The 20,216-nt window shown below is 45.2% G+C and overlaps 1 protein-coding gene across 2 annotated transcripts; it reads left to right on the top strand.

Moving 5' to 3' along the window:
- The first annotated feature begins 2,663 nt into the window (after positions 1–2,663).
- Dhx33 (DEAH-box helicase 33) lies at positions 2,664–19,173 on the top strand. Of its 2 annotated transcripts, NM_001105802.1 has the most exons (12): positions 2,710–3,026; positions 5,330–5,490; positions 6,607–6,834; positions 7,002–7,172; positions 10,594–10,779; positions 11,440–11,551; positions 12,581–12,740; positions 12,860–12,948; positions 13,807–13,934; positions 14,315–14,518; positions 16,782–16,868; positions 18,301–19,173. In NM_001105802.1, the coding sequence occupies exons 1-12, from the start codon at positions 2,765–2,767 to the stop codon at positions 18,607–18,609; spliced, it is 2,097 nt and encodes a 698-aa protein (NP_001099272.1). In that variant the 5' UTR covers positions 2,710–2,764; the 3' UTR covers positions 18,610–19,173. The 2 variants fall into 2 exon arrangements, 1 of the variants encoding a protein (NP_001099272.1); XR_005489739.2 differs by lacking the exons at positions 13,807–13,934; positions 16,782–16,868; positions 18,301–19,173 and adding an exon at positions 13,978–14,273 and having other exon boundaries at positions 2,664–3,026; positions 14,385–14,519.
- Positions 19,174–20,216: the final 1,043 nt, after the last annotated feature.

Genomic DNA, 20,216 nt, shown 5'->3' with positions numbered 1-20,216 from the left:
CCCTCACTTTATAGAACTCTGAGCCAATATTTTATAAACACCAAAATTTTTGATTCGCTTTTCTTGTTCTAAAAGAAAAAGAATGACTTGCATGGTAACTGTCGCATGTGATTAGTGGGACCTTCTAGATAAAGGAGCAGTTGGGGGTGGGGTGGGATGGCTCCAGAGGTAATAACACCAAGCCTAAAGACCAGAGTTCAATCCCTAGGCCATCACATAGCGGAAGGAGAGAAGCAACTGCTGTAATTTGTTCTCTGACCTCTATTCCCCGCTCTCTTTCTCTTCCTCCCCCCACCACACAATGTATATATATTTTTAAGAGGTGTTTTGCTTGCCGAGGTCACTTAGATGACCTAACTGGACTCTTGTAATTTAGGAATATAATACTCCCATGTTAGGTTGCTTGGAATGTGCAACTCTCTATTATTTTGTTTACTCAAAGTCCATAACTTGATGTAAGTTATTTTTCTTTGTAGGGGTTTGATTGCATGCCCGAATCAACACGGGGGGCAGGGGGGATGATGAACATGCCAATTTAATATTCTTTGTAAGGTTTATTTTTACTGTTTAAAATTATATGTACTTATATGTGTCTTTATTTAGGTATGTGCGCATAAGTTTGGGATACCTTCAGGCTAGAGGTACAGGATCTAATAGAGCTGGGCTTTAAGGAGGTTGTGAGAAGCCTGACATGGGTGTTAGGAACAAATTTGAGTTCTCTCAAAGAGCAGTAATCATTCTTAACCCCAAGTCAATGTATTCTTAGTGTACATCCTAAACACACCCAACATGGACAGCTGTTTAGTAACCCCTAGTTACTGTCAGCAGCTAAATAAAAACTCTGTCTGGGCTGGGGGGTAGTTGTTTTTTGCTTCTCAGATACATTTATTAAGGTCATGTTGTAAATGACATTTTGATAAGTGTACAGAGAAGTGCCATGTTCCCATCTGACATAGCTTAAGTTCAGTTGCCATGACTCACCTTGAATGGACGTGGACCAATGATGGCAATGGGCAGGTGCAGGACTGGGGCTTCCAAACAAAGCGTTTATCAGCACTCCTGATTTTATAACAGATGAGGGTCATTAACCCCATTCCTACCCAACTTTTCTGGTGAATCTGGGTGTAGTAAAGTTTTGTGGGGGACCCAGACTTTTTTTTTTTTTAATTAATTTTTATTTATATGAGTACACTGTAGCTGTCTTCAGACACACCAGAAGAGGGCATCAGATCCCATTACAGATGGTTGTGAGCCACCATGTGATTGCTGGGAATTGAACTCAGGACCTCTGGAAGAGCAGTCAGTGCTCTTAACCACTGAGCCATCTCTCCAGCCCCCAGACATTCTTTAAAATGCTTTAAAGCATCTCACTCAACAGGACCAAAGTCACAGGCCACACCAGATTCCACAACAGACAGAAAGGTCCACATCTGGGGTTTAAAAAAACAAAACGAAACAGGTCCACACACCAAATTTGATGGACATCCTTCACATGAGTTGAGAATTATAGGACACCACATTTCGTATGAGGAAAAACTGGCTCTGCAGTTAAGAGGACTTAACCCAAGTCCCCCAAGCACTCACATGGAGGTTCACAAATGGCTGTGCCTGCAATTCTAAGGGATCCAACACCCTTTTTGGCCTCCAAGTAGTGCACGCCACCAAAAATGAGAGAGCAAAGCTAACCATTCAATTCGTGCCTGTCTTTCTGTGTTGAATTAGGAAAGCATCTAAGAGCTTGTAATTGGAATGGGAAAGAACTGGTTATATACAAGTTTTCTGCGGGAGTAGTGAATAATCCCACTGATTGAGGTGTGTACAATAGGGCTGGAAATCCGTGTAAAGAATGAGAATCTGGTAGATATGATTGGAAGATGAGTTGAGGGCAATTTTAGTTCCACTCATTTTTTTTTTCTCTTCTGCTTGTATTATTTGAGCCTCACTGAGGCAGCTATGGAGCGGATCCCTCAGGACCGTCATTCTATGCAGCGATGGAAAGACTGGCAGCCAGAAAGAACTCAGTTAATGAGAACCAATTTCTTGTGAGGAAATTACATGATATTAGAATCATAAAATTCACTTTTCTGTAACTTAAGATACTCACTAGTAACATTTTTTTTCTTTTCTTTTCTTTTCTTTTTTTTTTTTTTTTTCCGGAGTCGGGGACCGAACCCAGGGCCTTGCGCTTGCTAGGCAAGCGCTCTACCACTGAGCTAAATCCCCAACCCCACTAGTAACATTTTTTAAAATTCTTTGCAGCATCCGAATGATTTTAGTTTCAGAAATTTTCACTTTCTACATTTGTAAATTGGAGCTATCTGTAGTAGGTGCCTTAAAACTTACATTGTTTAGAACAGTAAATGTTTGTGTTCCTCGTTGAATTTACAAAAATAAGTAACTTTCTTAAAACGTATCTATCGTTGGAGGCCGAGATGGTACACTCAATTTTATTGGAAAGAAATTGCTTTGGCATAACGTAAGAGTCTAGGAGGGCAACATTACCCAACAAGATCCTATGGAACTGCAGTTATCGTCCCCTCTTGTTACTCGGGCCATTTTTTAGGTCGCACCTCCTACCTTGCTACCCAAACCCACAACGCATGCTGGGAATTGCAGTTCCTCTCCTCAAGGCAAAAGGCGGCTGTGAGGTCATCCGTAGTCGCCCGACACGCCTGCACGTGGCGAGAAAGGGGCGGTGCGCACTTGCAGTCCACAGCTGAGCGGAGCTGTCGGCGCCGATACCTCCTTCCGCGGGCCTCCCGACATGCCGGAGGAGGCGGGCCTCCCGCCCGCCAAGAGATTCCGGCCGGGCTCCTGCCCTCCCGGGAGGCGAGTAGTAATGCTGTTGACGGCTGGCAGCGGTGGCGGAGCAGGAGGAGGCCGGAGGCAGACGCCGCCCCTGGCCCAGCCTTCGGCCAGTCCCTACCGCGAGGCCCTGGAGCTGCAGCGCCGGAGTCTGCCCATCTTCCGGGCGCGGGGGCAGCTATTGGCACAGCTCCGAAACCTGGACAACGCGGTCCTCATCGGTGAGGAGTCACTTTGGTAGACCTTCCATGCTCTAGATCCCCGGCTCTGCGAGGGCAGGTTTTCTTAGGTGCTTCTCACTTTCTTTGCATTGGTTTCTTCAACAAACTTGGAAGATTTTCAGTGCCAGATTTGGTCAGGGACCTCTGGAAAGAGGCGGACAGAGTTATGCTGCTGGCGCTGACCGCAGCGTGCGAGGTAGACTCACCTTCCGAGACGAGATGTGGGGGCATATTGGAGACTCTGAGAGCCTTTGCACGGTGGACCTCACCAAGGCAGCTGCGGAGCGGATCCCTCGGGACCGTCATTCTATGCAGCGATGGAAAGACTGGCAGCCAGAAAGAATTCGGTTAATGAGAACCAATTTCTTGTGTATGAGAAGAGCTTGGCAGAGTTCGAGGGCAGGGAGTGATTTCAAGTGGCTTTGCTACAGTGATTAAGATAGAGTGGAAGAGACCGGAGTGCTGGCAGTGAGTGGAATTGAGTTTATTCTAAGGAGGGAGTGAATAGATGCACCAGTGAAGTCCCCTAATAATATGTAGACATAGGGGGTGGTGTGCACATTGGAGATGTATGTAGTATTGATTACAGCTCCTACTAAGAATTTTTTTCAAAAGAACATATCTGGCATTGGACTGAGTAGCAGTTAGGAGGCTGAAAGAATAAAGGCAGTGGAAACAGGTTTTTGCTTTGACCAACCAAAGGAAGCTAAGGAATTTGCAAATATTTGCAGATTTTGTTGAACTGAGCAGAGAGAACACTGCAGATAGAATAGAACTAATGTATCAAAAGGTCAGGAAAGTTAAGGGAGGGAGGGGGCCGAGCATCAGGTGTTATGGAGAGCCCACTTGACTGTCTCAGAGGAGGCTGTCTCATTTGTAGCAGAGGAGTAGAGGGAAGTCACCTTTGAGAAGATCCAAGAGATCTGAGGGGAACAAAAGTCCCAGAGCCTCCAGCAGGCTCTTGGGGAGATGGAGACAGAAGATAGGCTGCAAAAACAGAAACAAGATGGGTTGTAAAGCTGATGCCCAGGTGAAGTTCGTCCCTACATTTGTATGGCTGGCATATTTTATTTTAGCAATAGTCGGTGCCTTGGAATAGGAGTGGGAAAGATGCACAAGAAACATTGATCTAGGCCTGAGGCCATGTAGAGGGTTGAGCAGAAAAATGCAGGCTAATCAAATTCTTAGTCTGAGATCCTTGGCTGAGTCTGGAAAGGTGAGTGGTCAGAGGCAGGCTGGGAACTGGAAGAAAATGCAAGACTCATGGACCTGGAGGACGCCGGTTAAAAAGGGTAAGCCATGGCAAAGAAAGAGGTGCAGGTTTCCTGAGTTCTACTCAGGCGCTCTTAGAGGTACCAACAGACATACACAGGAAACAGCCTTCATTGAGTGCTCGCTCTATGCAGTGTTCAAGCCTCTGAAGAAACCTCTGCCCTCTGGAATTAGAGGGCAGAAACACTCAAGTATTTCTGTACTGTTTAGAATACTCAGTTCGAGAAGATAGATTTAACAGGCATTAAGGATCCCAGAGATGCGGCCCCCTAATACAGCCTGGAAGGTGAGAACCTGCAGACTGACTCATCTTTAACTTGACCAGTTAGTGAGGGCGGGTAGATATTGTACCCATGATAGGGTAGACAGAGTCAGAAGGTCTGACCAGAGCAGCAAGAAGAAGCCAGAGCAAAGGGTGAGCAGTATATGAATGGACATCTTGTTATATCAGTATGTATCAAGCAGTATGACTGTCATATTTCATTTTCCGTTGTAACTATACTAGTTAACTATTATTGTACATTTTGTATTGACTATTATTTCCAGTTTTGTTTGGAGTTTTTTTTTTTTTTTTATTTTGTTTCTGCTATCATGGCGCAAATTGAATGAAAACATCTTTTTTTTTCTTAGATTCTGTTTCTGCAAGTGCAATTTTGAACCAAGCCATATAAACATCCCAAAAGCCTAGCTTATTTTTATTGTTTGTTTGCCAATCTGTCTATTATGTAGCTCTGGCACCCTGGAACATAGACCAAGCTGGCCTAGAACTCAAAGATCCGCCTCTCTCTTGTCTAGTGTGATTGAATGCACATGTCCCCATGTCCAGCCCATTCTAAAAGTTTTTCAAACGTAATTGGGTCTCCTGGGAAACGGTGGTAGTGGCTGCTCTCCAGCAGTGTTCCTGGATACCCATTTGCCTGAGGCTTAGCAACTCTGTATCTTCTTTTGTGGTTTTGTTTCCTGACTCTGAGCTGTTTATTTAGTGAGTTTACCTTAGTCTCCTTTGAGTAAGAGTTTCTTTTCTCTCCTAGGGGAAACTGGCTCTGGGAAGACAACTCAGATCCCACAGTACCTCTATGAAGGGGGAATTAGCCGGCAGGGCATCATTGCTGTGACCCAGCCCCGTCGAGTGGCTGCCATCTCTCTTGCCACTAGAGTCTCAGATGAGAAGAGGACTGAACTCGGGAAGCTGGTACCTCACTGTGCTATTTACTATTGTACTTTTTAAGTAACGAGCGCCTTTTATTTTTCTGAACAAGTGCTTTCTCGGCCTCCACCTCCCACTCAACGTTGTTATGTTGACTCGGAAGTCCAGTGTAGCACAAACTGCCCTGGTACCCTGAATCCTCAATCCTTCTGCCTTAGCCTCCTGCATGCTGGGATTGCAGGGGTGTGCCACAGTACCCAGTCAAGCAGCTGCTTCTTTTAACTAAATAAATAAATTGCCACTGCTATTTAGACTAATCTCAGAGTTTTCAAGAGATCAGTGACTCTTAGTGCTATTAGCTTTGATTTCACAGGTATTGGCAAGTTTGACAAATTAGATGTGGATTGTCTGGTGTTCATGTAAACACTTGCATGGTGCTAGAGGTTGAGCTCCGGGCTTCTCGCATACTAGGCAAGTGCCCTGCTAGCAAGCTAGAATGTGTTTAAGACCTCAGGCATGTGGGTGTTTTGTTTGTTAGTTTGTTTTGTTTTGTTGAGAGAGGGTCTCACTTGTATCCCTAGCTAGCATGAAACTTAATATGTACGTGGCCTTGAGTTTATGGCAGTCCTGCCTCTGCCTACAGAGCTGGGATTTCAGGCATGCAGTTACCATATCTGTCAGAAACCTCTTTTAAATCTATTATGTATATGTATGTTTTATATATTTAAATGTATATATGTATAAATATGCATTTCTATAAAAATTTGTAACTTTCTTACTATATGTAGGTATATAGAATGAGTTTTGGAGCCATGTAGGAGACAGATTCATATTTGTATTATATATGAGTGTGTCATATATGGAGGTCAGAGGACAATTTGGGTGTTAGATTTCACATCTCTCTGGGCTCTAGGGACTGAATTTAGATTGTCAGGCCTGCCAGGCTAGTGCTTTACCCACTGTCCCATACTACTTGCCCTAGTTTAGTTCTTTGTAATGTTTCGTTGCAGTGTTTCTCTCTGCAGATAGACTGCACTCCTGAGGGAACAGGCCAGAGTGCTGTAGGTCTCAGTTTACCATACTGCTGAGGACAGTGCTGATACACAGTCAACAGGTATTCAGTAAGCGCTTAATGAATAAAGGAGTCATATCTTCTCACAGGTTGGCTATACAGTGCGCTTTGAGGATGTCACCTCAGAAGATACTAGGATCAAGTTCCTGACAGATGGCATGCTTTTGCGTGAAGCAATTTCAGATTCCTTGCTTCGGAAGTATAGCTGTGTCATTTTGGACGAGGCCCATGAGCGGACTATCCACACAGATGTGCTCTTTGGAGTAGTGAAGACTGCACAGAAGAGGCGAAAGGAGCTAGGGAAGCTGCCTCTCAAAGTATGTGAGCAGTGCTTAAGGACCAGGCCTTTCTTCCCAGGGTGTGTCTCCTGCCCATTCTGCTTCAGGCACCTTGGTGGGAGCAACATGGGCCTCAACCATGTTTTAAGCATTTATAGACAGGCTGCCCTGTACTTACTTCCCGTCTTCCTCATTCTTTTCTGTAGGTGATTGTGATGTCAGCTACCATGGATGTTGACCTGTTTTCTCAGTATTTCAATGGCGCCCCTGTCCTCTACCTTGAGGGTCGGCAGCATCCCATCCAGATCTTTTATACCAAACAGCCTCAGCAGGATTACCTGCATGCAGCTCTTGTCTCAGTCTTCCAGATCCACCAGGTATGGAGAGGGGTGAAAATCCCTGGCAAATTCTGTCTGCCCTTACAGTTACTAGTGAGACTAGTTAGCCTCTGAAAGAAAAGCCACTGAATCCAACAGCTTTGTGAATTTTATCTTCTAGAATAGGCTCATTTGAGGGCAGTGAGATGCCTAGCAGGTGAGGTGCTTGGCACTGAGTTTGCAGACCTGAGCAGTCCTGGGGAGCTACATGGCCCAGAGAAAGAAGTGACGCACACACAATTTTCCTCTGACCTCCACACATGTCTGTCTGTCTGTCTGTCTGTCTCTCTCTCTCTCTCACACACACACACACACACACACACACACACACACACACACACACACACACAAATGCTCCTTTAAAAAGGTTCATTTACTGCATCTGTTTTTGCCTCTTTTAATGGTATTTCTTATTTTCTCTGAAAGGAATATTAATAAATAACTCAACTTTAATCAGCAGCCATCCTCCTCTAAGCCAGAAAGCTCATATGTTAGAAGAGGAATGGTTCATGTGCCTTTCTTTATATCAGAACCTGTGGGGGGAAAGTATAGTTTATATTGCAGCCCATTATGCTATACAAGTATATTTTGTCTCGTCATGTAACCCAGGCTAGCTTCCAGCTTGTCTGTCCCCTTCCTGCCTAGGTTTCCTGAGTTCTGGAATTACAGATATACAGCACCACACATGTCCTGAGGTGTTCTAAAACTTTTAGATATTGCAAAATACCTTTTTATTTTATTAAAAATTTACAGTTATGTGTGAGTGATTGATCAAAGGCTGGGGAATGGTTCGGTGGGTAAGTCAAAGAAGCGTGTAGACCTGAGCTTAGATCCCCAGCACTCACATGAGAAGTGGCGATGTGCAGTGGAATCTCAGCAACTGTCAGGGAGGGAGGGATGGAGAACAGTGGATCCCTGAAACTAGCTGGCTGGCCTAGACAGTCTGTGAGCTCTAGATTCAGTGAGAACTCCTATCTCAAAAATAAGGTGGAGAGTGTAGATAAAGATTTGATTTCTGGCCTCTAAGCATGACTCATGTGAACATATATATACAAAACAAAACAAAAAAAAAAGGTTGTGAATGATTAAAATCCTATTGTTTTAGCTTGATTTGTATAGACTTTAATTTTATGTTAATTTCCTGAGAAAATCTAGAGGCAAACAAGTTTTATTTTAACCTCAGTATTGCTTATGTAGTTCAAAGTTTTAGAAAGCCAACAGTTGGTCTGGGAATGTAGCTCAATCTATAAATGATGGCCCATCATGCTTGAAGCTTGAGTTTGATCCCAGTACTGCATAAAACTGGTATGGAGCACTGATGGAAGGTGGAGGCAGGAAGATCAAGAGTCCAGGGCCATCCTACCCTACATAGTAAGTTTGAGTTCAGTCTGGGCTATTTGAGAACTAGACTCAAAAAAACCAGAGGGTTTAGTTTAACAATCTCAATTTAAAACTGCAGTTGAGCCTGGTAGTGGTGGCACACGCCTTTAATCCCAGCACTTGGGAGCAAAGGCAGGTAGATCTCTGAGTTTGAGGCTAGCCTGGTCTACATAATGAGTTCCAGACCAGGTAGGGCTACATAGAGAGATCCTGTGTGCTACCCCCTCCCCCAGTCCTACCAGTGACTCCCCCCCCCCCCCAAAAAAATTCTCTATTGAAAATAGCAGTCTGGGCAGTTTACTTATCCATATGCATGTATTGTATGTATACTCCAGTCAAGGGAGGAAAATAATACTTCGCTTGCTGCTCAACAGAGAGCATACATAAACTGAGTGTGAGTGTTGAAAGAATATAATCCGATAAAAAATATTAAAAGACTATAATCTAAAAAAAAGAAAACAGCAGTCTAGCCAGGCTGATGGCTCATGTGCCAAGCAGATGTATCTCTGAGGGGTGGAGTCCCAGTTCTACCACATACTGAGTTCAAGCCGCCAAGAGTAAGGCCTAAAGAGACTCAGCAGTAGCTGTGAAAGTTGCTTTTGAATTTTAGAATACCCTGCGTATGTTAGTGTTTCTTGATTCACCATTATGTGCTTATTTCCTAAAATAATAGGCCAGTAAGACACTCCTTCTCACACCCTCCTGTGTTCACCATCCTCCCAACATAGCAGTACCAGAATGATCGTCAAATCCAGCATCAGTAATTACACCATTAGGATATTCAGTTAGCAGCCCTCTGTCGCCTCCTGGACTGGTCAGTTTGGGCAAGCCCTCAGTGATACATGATGCACTGTGTTTGTCATGAATGTGTTGTGTGCAGTCTGTCTCTCTGGTCATTTGTGCTTCCATCCATGTGGAGCAGTTGCTTTGCCAGACGTCCTCCCACTGTTGTACACCTTGCCGGTGCTAAACCAGTGCTCCGCACTGAGCCACACCCTCCATCCACATTTCTTGTCACTATTCTCCTTAGCAGCTGTCCCCTAACCAGCCCCTCCCCCATGTCTTCCACCTTTCAAAAATGAGTTGAACCTGCTTGTCTCATCTTTGTCATTTTAGGACAGTGATTTCTTTTTTCCTTCTAAGGGATGGAAACGGTAATTTTTACTGTCAATTCGGTAATGTTTGAAAGAGAAGAAAAAGCCAGTCTGGGTCTTTGAACTGCCAAAAGCCAACTTCAGAAGAGAAATTTTTTAGAATTTTATTTTAAAATTTTATTGTGGAGGGGGACTGTATGTGCAAATGTGTGCATGATATGTGTTGGAGGAAGGGCAAAGCACATATAGAGTTGGTTTTCTATTCCCACATTTACATGGGTCCCTGGGCTCAAATTCAGGTGACTAGCAAGTGCCCTTACCCCTGCACCTGCTCACAGTGAGCTTCCAGTTCAGTGAGAGGTCCTGCCTCAGGCAGACAGGTAAAGGAGGTCACCTGGTGTCTTCGTCTGGCCACGTGAGCACAGATACATAAACACACTCCATGTACACACCACACTCACAAGAAAAAGAAGGGGAAGAACTTCTTTAAAAGTTCTTTGCACTTATTTTGTCATTGTGTGTATGGTAGGGTGTAGTGTCAAGTCACAGCCTGTGTTTAGGCCAGAGAACAACATGAGGGAGTCGTTTCCTTCCCTCCACCATGTAGGTCCTGGGAACAGACTCAGACCAGCAGCCCTGGCTGCAAGGGCCTTTTCTTTTCCCCTGAGCCATCTCACCAACCTAAAAGAGTTTTATACAGAAATTTCCTTACCTCTGATTGGGCTTTCATTGTATTGTCTTACAAAAGGAGTTTCCCTTCAAAATTCCTTACCTGGTTTCTGATCGTAACTGCCTGACTCTCATGTTAGCAGCTCTGTGCATTGCTGGTAAGGATCTTTTGCCGGGGGCTACCACTGTCAGACTTGCTTCATCTTCGTAATTAAAAAGCGGGACAAAAAATAAAAGCTCTCTTGGAAATATCAACATCATAAATATTCTCTCTCTAGGAAGCCCCCTCCTCTCAGGACATCCTGGTCTTCCTCACTGGTCAGGAGGAGATCGAAGCAATGAGCAAGACCTGCCGAGACATTGCAAAGCACCTCCCAGACGGCTGCCCTTCCATGCTCGTCCTTCCTCTGTACGCCTCCTTGCCCTATTCACAGCAGCTTCGAGTCTTTCAAGGAGCCCCAAAGGTGAGTGTGCCACCTTTCTGCCAGCCATATTGCTGGGCATCAAGTCAGATCTGTCCGTGTGTACTGTGATCCGAGAAGGTGGAAAGAGGAGTACTGCGGTACCAGGTCAGCTGAGAGGGAGAGCTGGCCTGTGCGGAGGGGAACAGTTGTCAGGCTGACAGAGAGCATAAAGGTATAGAGGCTGAAAGGTAAGTGAGTGGCTCCTCTGGGCGCTGCTGTAAACTCATTGCCCATAAACCATCTGGTGTGTGCCAGACACAGTGCTGACACTCACACAGGTCACTTGTCATCCTTATGGAATGCTGTGAGAGACTCTGGAGTCCCCAAGAAGAGAGGTGGGAATTGCTTAAGGCACACAATAAGATCCTGGTAGGGCCAGGATTCCAACTCCTATCTATCTGCTCGCCTTGAGTCTTTAGCATGTTTGAATATATCTCATTGCCTCAAATTAACCTTCAGGACCTCAGTGAAAGGACCAGTGTCCCCCCTTTCCCTTTGTCCCTTACCAAGTATAAGAACTGAAATTAGTATGACTACTATTAACAATGAAGTCACCTTTTCTTGATCATAAGTAAGTTATGGAAATGCGTGGTGAGAATGTTTTTAACTTCTGAATCATGTGTGTGTCATATGGCTTTTTGGTTCTCTTCCTCCTTTTAGGGCTATCGCAAAGTGATCATTTCAACCAACATCGCTGAGACCTCCATAACCATTACAGGAATAAAATACGTAGTTGACACCGGCATGGTTAAAGCAAAGAAGTATAACCCTGGTGAGAAACTGGAGCTCATGAATGTCTCCTGTACACAGAGCAGTGGTTAGAACTGTAACCCCATTTCCTCCCAAGTAGACATTTCATGTTTATGAGGAGCTGAGATTCGAATGACAAGAACAGTTCCAACCCATGTCCATAAAGGAGACCTAATGAGGCAGGAAGTCAAGAAGGAAGAACTCAGGTGTAGAGAACCTGAGAAGGACAGATCAGAGCTTGTACTGAGGTCTGAAAGCCCACTGGGAGAGAAAGGTGGGCGAAACCCAGGGACAGCCTGGCACCAGTCACAGACAGAAAGGAGACAGTGCTCTGGGCTGGAGTAGCAAGCATAGAGGGGAAGCACTGGCTGTCTCCTGCAAGTGTCAACTTGCAGATTCATACCTTGCTTTATTCTACAAAGGAATTGGGGCGCTGCAATTATTAAAACTACCCAATATTTAATTGGCATCTTCTACTAAACACTGGAGGGGTCAGCTTTCACACACGTCTTGGTGATAAAGTGTGGGTCTCTAGTTCCTGGCACAAAATATTCCCGTTCTTGAGAGAATTGATGACTTTTCCTTCCAGGAAATAAATGTCACATGATCTGTTTTCTTATAGAACTGGGAGGAAGGATAAAGAGCCCTGTCATAGTTGATTGATATATGACCAGCCCTTTCATTTAGCTAGAACCTGTCTCAGCACCAAAATCTCCAAGAAACCCTCAGAGCCAGGCAGCAGGGATAGGTGGCCACCCCGTGATGTGAGCCTAGGCTTCCAGAGCCGTTCTTCTGCTCCCTTGCTTGCAGAGCGTGTTGTGATGTTTCCTAACGTTTCACACAGGGCTCATTGCTGAGTTTAATGCACCACGAGATTTAAAATGGCTGAGCAACCCGGGTTTGTGCTTTCTCATTTAGCATCAAGTTTTCCTGGCCCCCTGTGTTGCAGAAGCACTCTGGTACTCAGCATCATTTCTTCTTGCCAGCATTCTAGAAGGAGTGTGCTTCTGTGAGAAGCACAGCAAGCACTCATGGCCCTTTCTCCCTCCAGACAGTGGTCTTGAGGTACTCGCTGTGCAGCGAGTGTCGAAGACCCAGGCCTGGCAGCGCACAGGCCGGGCTGGACGGGAGGACAGCGGCATCTGCTACCGGCTCTACACTGAGGACGAGTTTGACAAGTTTGAGAAGATGGCAGCACCAGAGATCCAGAGGTAGGTCCAGGTTGACCTGCTCCTGTTCTCGGGCCGCAGATTTCACTGGTGCTCTCTGGGAGGAGTCGTGACTCAGTGGGGTGAGGACAGACGGACGACCCTCATTTCTTTCCGCACAGGTGTAACCTGGCAAGTGTGATGCTTCAGCTCCTGGCAATGAAAGTCCCAAATGTGCTCACCTTTGACTTCATGTCCAGACCATCTCCAGGTAAACAGGAAGGCAGACAGGCAGGCAGACAGACAGACAGATAATGCAGAGGAGTTTTCTTACCCCAGAAAAAAAAATGCATTTTGATCCTGTTGTCTTGCTGTTTGATGTCATTTGTCATGCAATGTCGGTTCCGTGTTACCTGTGCAGGGACCAGGGAACATTATCAGCGTCATGGATGTTCCTGGAGCCCAGCAAAAGGGCAACGAGATCTGATCTCTTTGCATTAAGCTGGGATCTGACTGGCCCCTGCCCTTCAGTGGTAATCCGTCCTGGAGGGAGAACTTTTAAGAACTGAAACTAAGTCATGGCAGCTTGCACTGGACCTTGGTCACCCTGCCATGTCCTTCTTCTTGAAGGAGACTCAGTTGTTAAACTGTCAATAAGTGCCCCAGGTCCCACTCTGAACCTCAGCTCAGTTCTTCTCTCAAAGAGACATTTTGTGGCTCATTTTCTGTGCATGTGGAAATGTGAAAATCTTTAAAACTACAAACTGCACACAGGGCGCACTGTTCTACACCTCCTTTATTTTTATTTTTTTTCATTTTGAAATTCCTAGAAAGGGATAATATAAAGTATAATGGTACTGTAGCCAACATCTGATGCTACCTACACCGTGGAAGCCAAGCCCTGGACCTCTGCCTCGATATTTGCCCACCCACCCCCTCCCCCCCACCCCTGGAAACTGCTGGCCCATGACTACTTTGTACGTCTTTTGCTATTTAGTGTGTCACTAGGCCTAGAACAGTATGAGGACAGTGGGCGGTCCTGATGTTTGTGGAGTCAGAAGCTCTCAGCTAGCTGCGTCTTCTTCCTGTTGTAGACTTCTGGCTCCTTTTTATGTCTCTGTCTTTGTAGATCACATTGAGGCGGCCATTGCCCAACTGGACCTGTTAGGTGCTCTTGAACATAAGGATGACCAGCTTGCCCTGACTCCAATCGGAAGAAAGATGGCAGCATTTCCTTTAGAACCAAAATTTGCCAAAGTAAATGACCCCTCCTCCTCATTGCCTTTTCTCTGCCTTACAGGTTAGGACATGCCTAAGCCCAGTGCTCCTGAGCTAACCTCACTTGCTAACTGCACATCGACACTCCTTTGTGCTGTGCATGAGACTCAGACCCCTGCTCTGTACGGTGCTGATTTGTGTAGTGAGTGAGATTCAGACATCAGTCACAACCCTACCCACAAAGATTTGGAGTCCTGTGGGGATGGCATCTTTCTGTTTTACAAAGACGTGAAAGGCATTGACACAGCATTATGGTCTTAAAGCCACCACACTCTTTTAAGGGAAGCTAAAAGAGTGTACAGAAACACTCTTCAGAAGGTAGGAAACTTGACTCATGCATTTTACATTTGACTTTCCAGACTATCCTCCTGTCCTCCAAATTCCACTGTACAGAAGAGATTCTGACCATAGTCTCCCTGCTGTCTGTAGACAGTGTCCTCTACAACCCTCCTGCCCGGAGAGATGAGGTGCAGAGTGTCCGGAAGAAATTCATATCCAGTGAGGGGGATCATATCACCCTGCTCAATATCTATCGGACCTTCAAAAACATAGGTGGGAATAAGGTGAGCGTGCACTCTCTCTCTCTCTCTCTCTCTCTCTCTCTCTCACACACACACACACACACACACACACACACACACACACACACACACACACGTGTAAGTGCTGGGACATCGCTAGAAATGTTATTTCAGGTGTTTGTTCTGCTTGCGTTTAATAGACTCTGTGGACAGGTTAGTTGAGTAATTAAAGACTATCTTAGCCACTAGAATTAACCCATTTTTTTGGAGGAGAGGGAAAGGGTACAAGGACTCTCATGTCCCTGGCTGGCCTGGAGGTTGGCCTTGAATGAACAGATACCCACCTGCCCCTGCCTTCCGAGTACTGCAACTAAAGGCAGGTGCCAGTTCCAGCTACAGCCCATTTTTCACTACTGTAAAGAAATACTTGAGGAAGGCCATTTTATAAAGAAAAGAGATTTCTTTTGTCTCATGTTCTAGACTGGTAAGACTTAGAGGTCTTATCTGATGCTTTAAGGTAGAACAGAGCATCACACGGCAAGAGAAAGGCAGTGTGTATATCCGTGTGTCTGGACCGATGGGAATTCAGTTATGGGCTCTATCTTTTGGTCTTATTTAACCTAGTCATTTTCCAGATGTCATTTTAAAATTGGGGTGTGTGTGCATTGCGCACACACATGCCTTTTTGAGTATCTAGGCACCACATGCTTGCTGTTTTTTGGGGGTTTTTTGTTTTTGTTTTTTTAAGAGAACAGAAGAAAGTGTCATATTCCCAGGGATGGTTGTAAGCTACTATATGAGTGCTAAATACTAGGCATGGTCCTTTGGTAAAGCAGGCTGAGTTAACCCTTGACCTGTCTCTCAAGTCCCTAAGTTTTTAAAGTTTGTTGTGTCTTTTAAATGGATTCTCACCGTGTAACTCAAGAGGCATGGAACGTCCTATATAGGCTGAATTTCCTATGTATGCTTAGTCCTATCGACCCCTAGGATTAAAGGCGTGTTCGACTATGCCTAGCTATTTATTTTTAGGGGAGTTGGTTTGGTTTGATCAAACGGAGTTTCTCTGTGTAGCCCTGGCTGTCTTTGTAAGCCAAGCTGGCCTCAAACTCACAGAGGTCTACCACCCAGCTTGTTTCGTTTTATGAGACAAGATCTCACTATGTGGCCCCCGGCTGTCCTGAATACACTGTGTCGATCAAAGTGGCCTCAAACTCAGATCTGCCTGAAGTGCTGAGATTAAAGCTCTGAGGGAGGACGGAGCAGGTATATGGAGGTCAGTGGACAGTTTCCCTTCTTGCTTTCCACTATGTGTATTCCAGGGCTTGAACTTGGGTCATGAGGCTTGTGGCAAGCCCTTTATTCTCAAACCATCTTACTGGCCCACAAATATCATGATGAATTGTTTCCACTTAATGTTTTGCAATAGGGATTCACTGAAGCTTTGGAGAGGATTCAAACCATATAAGATGGTTTGCTTTCTTACCTGCTCAATTTTTATTCTGGTTTTTGATAAGATATTTCAGTTCCTTTTACTAAAATGGAAAATGGGAATATATCCTCTCTTTGTTAATAAATCTATAATTGTGCCTTAGTGTGCATTTTTTAAAAAGGTGCCCTACAGTTTTAGCATTTAGCAATTTTAACATTTAACTTTGCTATATTTACCTTAGTTTGTTTATGTTTACACTTTGTATGGGTGTGCATGGGTGTGTGCACACACATACACAGATGTGCCTCATGGTACCTATAGAGATCAGAGGACAACTCGTAGGAGTTGGTTCTTTCCTTCCATGATATGGGTGCATGAGGTTTAATTCAGGTATTCAGATTTGGCTAAAAGCATCTACCAGCTGAGCCATCTCGACGGCTCTCAATTTATATTTAAATGAACAAGAAAAGGTCCAGTAAAAAGTTCTGAGTCCTTCCTTAATGCACTGTTCTGCCCTTGGTGTGTGTGTTCGGTTGACAGGATGCCACTCGTTTGTCTTTAAAGCAGGGTCTTGCTTATATATGTAGCGGGGTTGACCTCGGACTCTAGAGGCCCATGTTCTTTATGGGTATGGTGGTGCGTGCATCTCAGCCCATAGCTTTTCATGGTGACCCTAGGACAAGAATCTTTGTTTTATTTTCCTTTAAATAATTCATATTTCTTCTACTTCATACTTTTCAGTATGAAGTATGTTCCTATATTCCTTTTGACACTGGTATTAGCCTCTGAATTCAGCTCTGCCATCAGGTTTCGGTATGTGCATGTGTCCTCTGCTTAGACACGAGAGCATTAAGATTCATCTCCTTTTTTATACAGGACTGGTGCAAAGAGAATTTTGTCAACAGCAAGAACATGCTCCTAGTAGCTGAAGTCAGAGCGCAGCTGAGGGACATCTGCTTAAAGGTAGTACCTCCCTTTCAAGGAACAGTTTTTATTTTATTGTGGGGTTCTTGAATTGCTTGTTGCCAGTGGTATAAAAATTCTAGTTGTAGAAAAACTTTAAATACATAAGAATATAAAAGTTACTCATAATTCTACTTTCTCCCTCACAATTATGGTTTATTCATAAAAATCCATTGTAGTTTAAGTTTTTTGGTTTTTTTGTTTTGTTTTGTTTTGTTTTGTTTTCTCTCCCCATTCTCAATTCCCATCTCACCCTAGCACTGTTGATTGAACCCACTCGGCAACATTCTTCCACTGAGCCATTTAACTTGTCTTTTACATAGTTTACATTGTATCAGTGATTTGCATTCCTTTTGTGGGGGTGGTGCTAGGCGGGAACCTTGGACCTCTTGCATAAGTTTTAGAAACTTTATAACTATTTTCTGGTTTAAAAAAAAAAAAAACTTGCCAGGAGGTAGTGGTGTATGCCTTTAATCCTAGCATTTGGGAAGCAGAGACAGGAAGATCTCTGAGTTCAAGGCCAGCCTGGTCTACTAAGATAATTATAGGCCAGCCAGGGCTACACAAAAAAAACCTTGTCTGTAAAAAACAAAGGGCGGGGGTAGAGGAGAAAGATAAAATGAGCAATCGGAAGGCACCAGGGTCTTATGTAATAGCTTCACTGTGTACTTGAAACTTGGAGGCTGCTCAGTGCATGGGGTGAGGAGAAAGGAATCTCTGCCCCTGTCCTTCCTGTATTTGTGCTGGACGAGTGTCCCATGTCTGCTGAAGGTGTCTTCACGGGGGTGGCTCCCCTTTTTATGTTCAGATCCCTGTGCCAGCTGCACCCAGCTTTGCAGTGTCTGGGCCAGCAGCTTCTCCGCCTTGCAGGGTCTCTGTAGTTTATACACCCAGAATGGCTGCTTTTCTATCGAGGGAGCTTGTCTTGAGTGTGTTGTGAGGAGGGGAAGGCAGCCTCTGCACTGTGATCTCCAGGAGGCTCAGTCTCTGCTTTCAAATCCCACCAAGTCTTCAACTCTCTGGGGGAGGGCTGCAGCTGTGGGTGTGAAGAGACTGTCGGAGTCCCTGTCAGTGAGCTCAGGGCAGGTGAGTGGCTCCACAGGTCCATCCACCCAGCGGCGTCAGCTGGATGGTTTTATCTCAGGAAATTGCTACGCAAGACACCCAACCTGTATATAGCGTGTAGCCTATGTGGATATCTCTCCCATTCTCAACTGTCCTAGGCTAACAATTTTCTGTTTTGTTTAGTTTTTATTTCAGTCTATCCTCCCTCATCCAGGTCCTCATCCTTTACCCAGGCTGCTGCCTAAGGCATCCAAAACAACATTCTTGGATACCAATCAGATCTCACTGTTGGCTGTACGTTAGCATGCAGTGTGCAATGCTGGGAGAATTAATGTTTGAGATCTTTCCTGTCTTTCTTCTAAAACAGATGTCAATGCCAATCATGTCATCTCGAGGGGACATGGAGAGTGTCCGCCGTTGCCTGGCTCACAGCCTCTTTATGAGTACTGCTGAACTCCAGCCAGATGGCACCTATGCCACCACAGACACACATCAGCCAGTGGCCATCCACCCATCATCTGTCCTCTTCCACTGCAAGCCTGCCTGCGTGGTATACACTTCACTGCTCTACACCAACAAATGCTACATGCGTGACCTGTGTGTTGTGGATGCCGAGTGGCTGTACGAGGCTGCCCCTGACTACTTCAGGAGGAAGCTGAGAACGGCCAGAAACTGAGCCATCCCAGCTGGGCCTGGAGCTTAGATCACAGCTGTCTTCCAAACAGACTCAGAAGCTTGCAGCCAGACTCTCAACTTCAGGAGCTTAACAGTATTGATGAGGCCTCTCAGACTCAACCATGCAGACATGGTCGTGCTTAGACCATGAGAAACTGAGGCTGTGCTTCAGGTTTGACTATGCAGTTTTGGGTGACTGAATTAACATCCGAGCCTCAGTTTCCTCATATGCCAGAGAGGGATAAGACTTACGAGTTCAGAGTAATGAAGTTTAGAGAAAATGAACAGAATATTACCCAGAGATTTGCCAGGTACAAGATAAGACAATCAGTGACTTGTAAGCCATTGTGCTTTGTGATACTAATTAGGTACAGCACAGTCCCTTGAGTTCTTGTGGCTGGGGGAGGAGTCATAGGAGATCCAATTTGTTGAAATGTTTCTCCCCCCTTCTTACTCCTTCCCCTGTGGATCCCAGGGCCTCCTGCATGCTATGCAAAACACTTTGCCTCTGAGCCAGTCCCCAGCCCCTACTTCTACTTTAATCCTACCTGTGTGTCTTTTAAATAGAAAATGGGAATATTGCTCCCACACACAGTAAGGTATATTCTGACCTGTGGCTCAGGTGTACCACATTCTCTTGTCAGTCTCCAAGCAGAGACCAGCAAGGAGTTCGTTGGTTGGTCCCCAGGGCCTCTGGTTGCACATTCCCGGCAGGCTTTCAGGAGACTAGCAGGTTTCCTGAAACTGGGAAGCCACCTTTGTAGTGCAGTGGCCTTTTGAAGCCCTGTGGCAATTTTCTCTTTAACTGAGCACCTGCGAATGTGTGCACGAGAGAAGAGTCACACCTATTTCAAGTCTGTCCGAGTCACAGCTTCTAGATGGGAAAGAGGGAAGAGACAGGAGCTTCGTGGCTCCGAAGCCAGAGCATCAGTTTGTCCTTCCTCCTACACCTAGTCTTAGTTTTGGTGGTTGGTTAGTTGGTTGTAAACTACTTGAGACAGGGTTTCTCCGTGTAGCCCTGCCTGTCCTGAAACTCACTCTATAGACCATGCTGGCCTCAAGCCCAGAGATCTGCCTGCCTTTTACTCCCAAGTGCTGGGATTAAGGGCGTGCACCACCCCTGGCCAGTCTTTGTGTTTTTGATCTCATTAATTTTCAGTGGTCTGTCTTCTTTGCAAAGACCTGGGGACAATTAGCTTTGCTACTTCCTACCGAGTCACCACTCTCGAACCTTTGTTTTCTCCATTTGTTAGAGTGAATAAGAAAAGCCTCCACATCCTTTTCCCAATTGGAAAATATTCCTCTTAGCTGATTATCAGGAGCAAACATTCCCCGGTATGGTGGTACATACCTATAATCCCAGCTGAGATGGGAGGGCTGCAAGTTCTAGGCCAGCCTGGGGTAGGCCTTGTATCTAAGTGAAGGAAGCTGGGAAGCACACTTTCACAGAGAATGTTTGAACCTGGGGGAGTTGGGGGGTGCAGCTAGCCCTTTTATTGTGCTTAATTGATCCAAACACATCTGTACTACTAGGATTTTCTCATTTATACAATGAATTGTACTGTTTATAAGCAATGGGCCAAACTACCTTCAAGGCACTTCGAAGAC

This window comes from Rattus norvegicus, chromosome 10 (genome assembly GCF_036323735.1).
Source record: "Rattus norvegicus strain BN/NHsdMcwi chromosome 10, GRCr8, whole genome shotgun sequence".
Taxonomy (NCBI): Eukaryota; Metazoa; Chordata; class Mammalia; order Rodentia; family Muridae; genus Rattus; species Rattus norvegicus.
This window is presented reverse-complemented; position numbering and strand designations above follow the sequence as displayed.

Bases quoted from the DNA above. Each gene is read 5' to 3' on its own strand.
- Dhx33 (NM_001105802.1), top strand. From the start codon at position 2,765: ATGCCGGAGGAGGCGGGCCTCCCGCCCGCCAAGAGATTCCGGCCGGGC. The intron at 5,491-6,606 runs GTACCTCACTGT...ATCTTCTCACAG, and splicing joins GGACTGAACTCGGGAAGCTG to GTTGGCTATACAGTGCGCTT. The intron at 12,949-13,806 runs GTAAACAGGAAG...CTGTCTTTGTAG, and splicing joins CATGTCCAGACCATCTCCAG to ATCACATTGAGGCGGCCATT.